This window comes from Mustela erminea, chromosome 6 (assembly GCF_009829155.1).
Source record: "Mustela erminea isolate mMusErm1 chromosome 6, mMusErm1.Pri, whole genome shotgun sequence".
Lineage (NCBI taxonomy): Eukaryota > Metazoa > Chordata > Mammalia > Carnivora > Mustelidae > Mustela > Mustela erminea.
The window spans coordinates 105874260-105884169 of record NC_045619.1 but is presented as its reverse complement, the minus strand read 5'-3'; the positions used below and the strand labels follow the sequence as shown (position 1 = coordinate 105884169).

The following is a 9910-nucleotide window of genomic DNA, read 5'->3' as shown; positions in this document are numbered from 1 at the left end:
GGCAGGATTTGGGGGGTTAGATTCGACCTGAACCTGTTGTCATGGAGATGAGGCGGCTATAAATTGGCCGAGTGAGAGTATTCAGAAGGGAGACTAACAATCAAAAGACTAAAGAAAGAGATTCCGAAAAAGTGAGTTACATGGAAAGAGACAAGAAGGTTAAAACACGCCGTGGTACCCGGGCAGTGAGATAGTACCGCCTAGGGCTGGCTGAGTTTGTTTTCGTGTCATTTGTACACAAAGGGGAACAGAGCCCTCCTCACCGGAAGCAGAACCTCTGCCCTCTGGGGCATTACACATTCCTCCGCGCCGGAAGAGTGCGTTCCCCCTGAGCTGCGGCTGTTTTCCTCTCAGCGCTCTCTTCCCTAAAGGAACGCTCGTGGAACCTCCGGGGTCTGCCGCTTGAAGCCGTCGGACAGCGCAGAACTTTCGCAGACAAGGAGATTAGGAACCACACCCGGCTGTCGGCAAAGGGAGGAAGAAGGAAGGCCCTACGACGAGGCGTCGCGTTGCTGCGGAGGGATTCTGTTTCTGTGGTGGCGGAGGGATTTGACAGTACGTTAACTTCCGGAAAAGTCCTGACCCAGAGAGGAAAAACCCCGAAGGAAACAATAACAAACGAGAAGAGGAAGCGATTGTGGGGTTCCTGTGTTGAGCAGTTCTTGTCCGAGAAGATGAGCTTTGGCCGCTGTCAGGAGACGTGAGAGGGTTCGGAGGGCTTCAGCCAGCCTTTCTCCACCTGTTCCCCGCCTCCTCCCCACCGGGGGGGCCCTCCGGGTATTGCCATGGCTGGCGTGGGGCCGGGGGGCTACGCGGCGGAGTTTGTGCCACCTCCCGAGTGCCCAGTCTTTGAGCCCAGCTGGGAGGAATTCACGGACCCGCTCAGCTTTATCGGCCGCATCCGGCCTCTGGCGGAAAAAACCGGCATCTGCAAAATCCGACCGCCCAAGGTACCGGAGTCCGAGGAGAGAGGGCAGGGAGAGTGCTTTAGCTTTACTTTTCGGGTCCTTCTTCCCTTTCATATTTACTCTCTTGTTTCTCAACAACTAGAAGCTAAGTTTCTCGATGTTCTTGCCTTGGTTTCTTTTGCAGGCTTTATGTGGTAGGTACGTCTGAACGCGAGAGTGGTGTCCCAGGGGCCTTTCCGCCTAGAACTTGGGAGCTGGTACTTCTCTTCTTGATTGTAGGCAGGGGTAACAAAACACTTCAGGCCTTTCGTTGGCCGAGATGGTGTTTGAAGTGTTAGGGCATGACACGTCCTACCCTCCTGTACTGTGCTCATTATGGTGCTATAGTAAAAACTGCCCTTGCATTTACTTTTTTCTTTTTATCCAACTTCTATTAGTGCTTAATTTATTAAATATTTGCAGGCCTCGTCTCGAGGGTAAGGTTTCTTAAACGGTAATCTGAGATCTAGTTGTCCCCTAAGATGGTATTTCCAAACAAGAACCCTAGACTCTCTTGCCGCAATGAAAGAGGCTTCCCAGGGGAAAAGGAAAAGCATGTATTTTAGAATTTGGTGGCTTAAGAGGAATTAGTCAACAATAGAGGTGGAAGAAAACGTTGAATCTTTTGACATAAGGAACCAAGATTCAAAGATTTATGAATTGCAATTATTGCAAATTACTGTTCGCCTGTAGGTTTTTATAATCTTCCGTCTTTAAAGCAAGGAAAGCCAAGACTACGCCTTTGGGGGAATTAGTGCCCCAAGAGGTTGTGTGATTTGCTCAAGGTCAAAGGGTTTTTTTCTTTACCGGTTAAACCAGCATTTTCCAAATGCTATTCTTGGTCCACTTGCACAAGGCTCAACCAGATGCTTGTTAAAATGCAGATCTCTAGGCCCCTTTTCAGACTAGAATAAATTTCTGGATGTGGAAGTTCTAGAATGTGCTTTTCCAGCACGTATTCTCAGATGATGCTTAATGCACATTAAAGTTTGTGAACTATTGCCTTCGGTGCTTCTTAAAGGGACTCCTTGCTTTGTGTTTTGTCTACTAATCTGAATAAAAGGTGAAGTACTGTTTTCCGTGTTGCATTTTAAAAAGTGTATCTCACCACAGACAACCACAAGTGGTGGGCACCCTAGAGAATAAAAAGAGTTTAAGATAGGAGGGAGGAGCAGGAGCTAATTTAGCACCTACAGAGTATTTCACTTAATATTCTTTGAAACCTTAGTGGGTAAATAACATCTCATTTTACAGATGAGACAGGTTTGAATAAGTTACATAACTTATCAAATGTATGATCTTGGGTGAGTGGCAAAGTAGATTTTGAACCTAGATCAGTCTATTTGATTCTAAAACTCAGACACGCTGCTAAACCTGTTTGTGCTTAATGAATTCGGTTAAGATTTATAAACTGTTAATCACAGGCAAAAGATAAAAACTGATTGCTATGATAATTGATGGTATATGTATTGCCATCTTCCTAAAGCTTCATTTAACTGTTTAGCCATCAAAATTACTTAATACTGGCAAAACTTGAAGACTGAAGTTTTTCCTAAACCATGTTTTTATCTCTTGTCTTGCCTTTATGAATTAGAAATTGTACTAGTGTACCTTCAGGTAAAAAAAGTGTGTGTGTGTGTGTGTGTGTGTGTGTGTATGTATATGCCTTTTATTACTGAAAGATTGAAATAATATAGCTTTTGTTTGTATGTTATGTCATTATTAAAAATAAATCTTATTTATAAGCGCTATTTAATTTCAATATTGGTGAAGTTCTTTAGTTTCCAAGAATAAGAAAAAATTTTTTGACTACTTCCCACATTTTTAGGTAGATTTACTCTTATTTAGGCCAAATCAAAATACGTTTTCTAGAACCCTACTTGAATTGTGCTATCTCATTTCAGTTATACCATGGCTCCAATCTGGAAATTGCCCTTGTTCTGTGGATTTGCTTACTTTTTTTTTTTTTTTTTTAATACTTGGATGCTGAGAAACCAGGCTTTGAACAAAACATTTATGTAACATAGACTATGAAGTGCTGTGTCACATTACACATGAACAAAAAAAGATTATATATGTATTATATAAGTACTTCAAAAATTATATAAGTACTTGAAAAAATTACTTTTTAATCCTCAGTTTTACCCTTTATAGTTTATTTCAGATTCTGTTTTGTTTTTAATTTGGTAAACTTAGATGTTTATTAGACACCGTTGTGATACATGAGTTCACTGCATTCCACTTGAGTAATTGGGGAAAACAGACTGGTGCAATTTGAGGAGGATTTATAGATAAAATAATTTTAATAATGGAATAGGAGAGATGAGTGATTGAGATAAGTAATACTGAAAATATCTCATCTGAAAAATACTACTCTTTCTGTTTCTACAATGAAAAATACTTAAAAGTTGACTTCTTTTCATTATGATTTATGGCTATTCATCCCTTTAAACTAAGGGAGTGAATAATGCATTCTTTGCTTATACATCAGTATGTTTAAAAAATATATATATGTATATATTTCTATTTAGGATTGGCAACCTCCATTTGCATGTGAAGTAAAAAGTTTTCGTTTCACTCCCAGAGTCCAGCGCCTGAATGAACTTGAGGTGAGTGTTAGATCAGGATTTCTTCCTCCTGATTCATTCTTTTTTTTTTTTTTTAGATTTTATTTTTTTATTTATTTGACAGAGAGAGAGAGGATCACAAGTAGGCAGAGAGGCAGGCAGAGAGAGAGAGGGGAAAGCAGGCTCCCTACTGAGAGAGAGCCCAATGCGGGACTTGATCCACTGAGCCACTCAGGCGCCCTCCTCCTGATTCATTCTTAATATTGGGCTCTAGCAGAGAACTTGGAGCAACTCATGTACCAGGCTTAGAATTAATGTTAGTTGGGATTGAATGGAAGGAGGTTTCTTCTTTTCCCTTTCCATTTTTTTTTCTCCTCTCCCTTCTTCCCTCCCTCCTTTCCTTCCTTCCTTATTAAATAGGATCCACTTCTGGGATGGAGCCCTACATGGGGCTTGAACCCACAACCTTGAGATCAAGACCTGGGCTGAGATCAAATTATAAAAAATAGTTGTTAACAGTTTTTTTTCACTTAACTGGGACTATGGAAAACACTCTCTAGCTATGTGTTTCATAGTGGTAATATCGATTGCTTACCTGCAGAGACCTGGAATTCTTTTTTTCTTTTAAATTTTGAGATCCTGAAATTCTAAGTTCTACTTCCTTTAGCACTTATTATTCTACTAAAATTTTATGTTAATGTCGGAAGATTCTCTCTTGGGGTCTTGGAAGAATATGTTTTAATATTTTATGAAAGGTTTTCAAAGGTTATTTTTAGCTTTAACAGAACTTTTCCAAGACTGTTAATCTGATTTATTAACATGTCTCTTTAAGTATTACTGGTCTCTTTTAAATTTTCTAGATTGAAGTCTATTTAAATATTGCTGTTATACCTCTGCTGGATTGTTGAAAGATATTTCAGTGTAGTAGAAAAGTGTTTCAGAGTACAAAAGAGAACTCTTAGCTAGCTGAGGCTTAATATGTCATGGTGAAGTTTTTTTTTTCCTCTTGATGTTTCTGAGACATTTATTTTCTGGGATTTTAATCCTTTTTCCCCTTAGTCTCTTGTAATTAGATACATGAAGGATTTTAATTATCAGTAGGGTGGATAATTGGTGTATCTGAGGTAGGCATATTTTCTATGGATGAGATGATAGAATGTTTAGAAACAGAATAATCCAATTTACTACATTTTCTGGTTAGCTAGAAGTTAAGCCAACTATTACCAAAAAATTGCTTTGGTTTATAAAATACAAGAACATTTCTGGTATCTTAGAGTGATTTTTGGCCTTAGTGAATAAAGTTTCTTAGAAGTATTTTGTTTCTTGGTTGGACTAAGCAATAATGAGGTCTTTGGATTTCTTTTAAAAAAATGAGTACCTTTGTTAAGTAAAGCTGATTTATTTTCAATCATAATTTAATACCTATTTCTGGTTTATGTTTTCTAAAAATCTTAGGCAATGACCAGAGTGAGACTGGACTTCTTGGATCAATTAGCAAAATTTTGGGAACTCCAAGGATCTACTTTGAAGATTCCAGTGGTGGAGAGAAAAATCCTGGATCTGTATGCTTTGAGCAAGGTGAAGCTTGTACTTGGTTTAGAAATTGGAGCAGGGGGGAAAAAAAAAAAAAAGAAATTGGAGCAGAGGCTAATGAATCTTTGAAATTAGGAATTTCTAATAAACTTGATGGAAAACATTCCTTCCTGGGCAGGATTTGTGTGTTTGACTATGAAATGTAAATGAAAAATTTTGAAATTATCTTTAAAATTATTTTATAATTTATAGTAAGATTTAACATATTTAGGGACTCCTGGGTGGCCCAGTGGGTGAAGCTATTGTCTTCGGCTCAGGTCATGATCCCGGGGTCCTGGCATCGAGTTCCACATAGTAGGGAACCTGCTTCTCCCTCTGCCTGCTGCTCCCCCTGCTTGTGCTAGCTCGCTCTTTTCTCTCTGACAAATAAATAAAAATCTTAAAAAAAAAAAAAAAAGATTTAACATATTTAATGGCAAATTAGTAGGCTCTGTGATAATCAGTATGCAAGAGAAATGATGCCAATCTGTTAATATTATCTTGTGTTGAGTGTATAATGTTTTTTGTTGACCTTGTCATCTTTTTTCTGTTTCTTAATTGAAAATTTGTTACATTAAAAGAAATTCATATCATTATTCTCATGTGTGATATGAATCCATTGTATTAATAGCTATAAGTAGTGTTAAGGGGTAACTGAAGCCAGCATTATCCAGAATGAGTAAGAGTTGAAAACTTAAGAGGGAAGAGTTTAGATTAATTTTTGCCTAAACTTGTTAATTTTGTAACATCTTATTTCCTAATGTGAAAAGAACTAACTGATCTGCAGCAGCATTTAAATTACCTTGAAAAATGGGGCACCTGGGTGGCTCAGTGGATTGGGCCTCTGCCTTCGGCTCAGGTCATGATCTCGGGGTCCTGGGATTGAGCCCCGCATCGGGCTCTCTGCTCACAAGGGAGCCTGCTTTCCCGCCCCCCCCCCCCCCCCCCCGCCTCTCTGCCTACTTGTGATCTCTGTCAAATAAATAAAATCTTAAAAAAAAATTACCTTGGGGCACCTGGGTGGCTCAGTGGGTTAAAGCCTCTGCCTTCAGCTCAGGTCATGATCCCAAGGTCCTGGGATCGAGCCCCGCATCGGCCTCTCTGCTCTCCAGGAAGCCTGCTTCCTCCTCTCTCTCTCTCTCTCTCTGCCTGCCTCTCTGCCTACTTGTGATTTCTCTCTGTCAAATAAATAAAATCTTAAAAAAAAATGAAAAAAAATTACCTTAAAAACATGTTTTGTTGATATAGTAATAAAAATATATGATCCTTCGGACTTGTGAGTGAAGATAGCTTGATTATCTGAGGAACTTTGAAAATATCTTTCTTTGTGGTCTTTCATATCCTCTGATTGATACATTCTTTTTTTTTTTTTTTTTAAAGATTTTATTTATTTATTTGACAGAGAGAAACCACAAGTACACTGAGAGGCAGGCAGAGAGAGAGAGAAGGAAGCAGGCTCCCTGCTGAGCAGAGAGCCGGATGCGGGACTCTATCCCAGGACCCTGAGATCATGACCTGAGCCGAAGGCAGCGGCTTAACCCACTGAGCCACCCAGGCGCCCCTGATTGATACATTCTTTTGAAATAAAATTGTTACTCAAATTATAGAGTTAATTTTGGAGACTCATTTTCAAGGAAAAACAAGACAAACATATTTAAGCTATTTTTTGTGATACATTTTAAATTTAGTGTCAGGTCAGAATGCTGTGAAACAATTTTTTTAAAGATTTTATTTATTTATTTGACAGAGAGATACACAACAAGAGAGAGGGAACACAAGCAAGGGGAGTGGGAAAGGGAGAATCAGGCTTCCCGCCAAGCAGGGAGCCCAATGCGGGCCACGATCACAGAACCCTGGGATTATGACCTGAGCCGAAGGCAGACGCTTAATGACTGAGTCACCCAGGCGCCCCACTTTAAAAATTTTATATTAAATTTTATACTGAAACTTAAAAGATTTGGCTGATAGCTGGTTATCATCTCTGGAGTTTGTGTTAGAGACATGATTTTGAAACACTTTGCTTTCCACTACTTTATAATGGGAAACAAATTTTCAGTCATCAGTCTGAGTCAGTAAATTCTCATTTTGATGGTTTCCTTGTTGATTAAATTATAATTTTGTCTTACTATTCTTAATAATAAAAAGTGATACTTGGAATGTCTATAATTTAATGGAGTTTTAAAATTAGCAATTACTGTTTACAATCAGTGCAGCAAGGAACATTCATTCTAGGCCTTAAAAACCTTGTTGGTTGGGTGCCTGGGTGGCTCAGTTGGTTGAGTGGCTGCCTTCGGCTCAGGTCATAATCCTAGGGTCCTGGGATCAGAATCCGCATTGGGCTCCGAGCGTAGCCGAGAGCCTTGTTCTTCCTCTCCCTCTGCCTGCTGCTCTGCCTACTTGTGCATGCTCGCTCTCTCTTTCTGTCAAATAAATAAAATCTTCAAAAACAACAAACAACTTTTTTGGTCAGTGTAATACTTTGTAAAATATCAGGCTTAAAATAAAAACTAACATTCTTCCTCTCCACTCCCATTCCTAGTCCTCAGAACTAATTACTTTCAATTCTTTTAGCTGTTTCTGAGTTAGATCTTTGTATTTCCAAGTAATGTACTCATGCTAGCTCTTCACTTTTTAGTTTTAAATATTATACACTGATTTTCTACTGTTAGAGATGGAGAGGGGGTGTAAGAAACCTAAATCCTTACTTACTGCCCCTGTTCTATTTTAGTGTAGTTAGATCAAAAATTTTTTTTAAACCCCCAAATCAAGAGTTGCATGCTCCATGAACTGAGCCAGCCAGGTGTCCCAGATTAGTTTTTTATTAATCAAAATTTATTAGTTTGCCTGTAAATACAAATATTATTTTTACCTGAGCCTTATAGTATGCTATGATTATTTTCCTTATACCAATTTTTATTTTCCTTGGAGTTAATAATCACCCTCCCTGTGGTCATTTTGTAAGTTTTCTTTGTAACCATCAAAAATTTATTTTCAGATTTTCCAGCAGCAGTATAAATCTTTCCACATGATTTACCTGTCAGGTGATCTATCAGTTCCATTTTCTTCTTGAGGCCATTCCTTTAGAGCTCTTTTTTCCTGCTCCGATCAATATTCCTTGTTTTTTAAGGTCAGCTGTCAGCTTGGAACCTCCTTATGCTGTATTGTTCTGGGAATTCCCTTTCCCTCTCCCCTTATTTCAAGTCCATATTACTTGGTTTCCTCCTATTTTGGTGAAGCATTTCTTGTTAGTTTCATGAAGAAGAAGGTGAATGGAATATAAATTTTTGCTCATCTCAAAGTGTTCTATTCTTACACTTTAGTGTTTAGAAGTCTAAATTTTAAATTGTTTTTCTTTAATATTTTGAAAGCTTTACTCAATCTTTCCGCCTTTAGTGTTGCTGTTGAGAAGATTGATGCTAAATTAATTCTTGTTCCTTCCTATGTGGCTTTCTTTTTCTTGAAGATGCAGAATCTAATCTTTATTCCCAGTGCCTTGAGATTTCACAGTGGTATATGCATTAGTACGTGTTTTTCATTTATACATACATCTTTAGTTATTGTTTTGCTTTTTATCACATTTTTAAACAGTTCACAGGTGGACATCATGTGTTCCTTGATGTTTCATCTTTGTTCATCTGTCATCTTTAAAATGAAAGTCTAGAACCTTCACTAATTTAAAGTCCAGCTGAACATTTCATAATGAACAAAGCTTAATAAAATTTACATTTTATTTTTTACTTTAGAAATTTTTTTATTAACATATAATGTATTATTTGGCCCAGGGGTACACGTCTGTGAATCATTAGGCTTACACACTTCACAGCACTCACCATAGCACATACCCTCCCCAGTGTCCATAACCCAACCACCCTATCCCTACCCCCCCCCCCCACCCCGGCAACCCTCAGTTTGGTTTGTGAGATTAAGAGTCTCTTACGGTTGTCTCCCTCCCGATCCCATCTTGTTTCATTTTTTTCCTTCCCTATCCCCCAAATCCCCGATGTTGCCTCTCAAATTCCTCATGTCAGGGAGATCATATGATTATTGTCTCTCTATGACTTATTTCGCTCAGCATGATATCCTCTAGTTCCATCCATGTCGTTGCAAAAGGCCAAGATTTCATTTCTTTTGATGGCTACATAGTATTCCATTGTATATATATACCACATCTTCTTGATCCATTCATCTGTTGATGGACATCTAGGTTCTTTCCATAGTTTGGCTATTGTGGACATTGCTGCTATAAACATTTGGGTGCAGGTGCCCCTTCGGATCACTACACTTGTATCTTTAGGGTAAATACCCGGTAGTGCAACTGCTGGGTTGTAGGGTAGCTCTATTTTCAACTTTTTTGAGGAACCTCCATGCTGTTTTCCAGAGTGGCTGCACCAGCTTGCATTCCCACCAGCAGTGTAGGAGGGTTCCCCTTTCTCCGCATCCTCACCAGCATCTGTCATTTCCTGACTTGTTAATGTTAGTCATTCTGACTGGTGTGAGGTGGTATCTCATTGTGGTGATTTGTATTTCCCTGATGCCAAGTGATGTGGAGCACTTTTTCATGTGTCTGTTGGCCATCTGGATGTCTTCTTGCAGAAATGTCTATTCATGTCCTCTGCCCATTTCTTGATTGGATTATTCTTTGGGTGTTGAGTTTGATAAGTTCTTTATAGATTTTGGATATTAGCCCTTTATCTGATAATGTCGTTTGCAAAAATCTTCTGCCATTCTGTCGGTTGTCTTTTGGTTTTGTCTTCTGTTTCCTTTGCTGTGCAAAAGCTTTTGATCTTGATGAAGTCCCAGTAGTTCATTTTTGCCCTTGCTTCC

The 9910-nt window shown here is 38.8% G+C and overlaps 1 protein-coding gene across 1 annotated transcript in view; it reads left to right on the top strand.

The window, feature by feature from the left end:
• Positions 1-304: 304 nt before the first annotated feature.
• Positions 305-9910, top strand: part of KDM5A (lysine demethylase 5A) — a 94624-nt gene continuing 85018 nt past the window's right edge. Inside the window, exons 1-3 of the mRNA XM_032349171.1 lie at positions 305-950; positions 3479-3556; positions 4970-5092. Coding sequence (XP_032205062.1) covers positions 786-950; positions 3479-3556; positions 4970-5092 — 366 coding nt within the window. The 5' untranslated portion in view covers positions 305-785. The remainder of the gene's footprint in view (positions 951-3478; positions 3557-4969; positions 5093-9910) is intronic.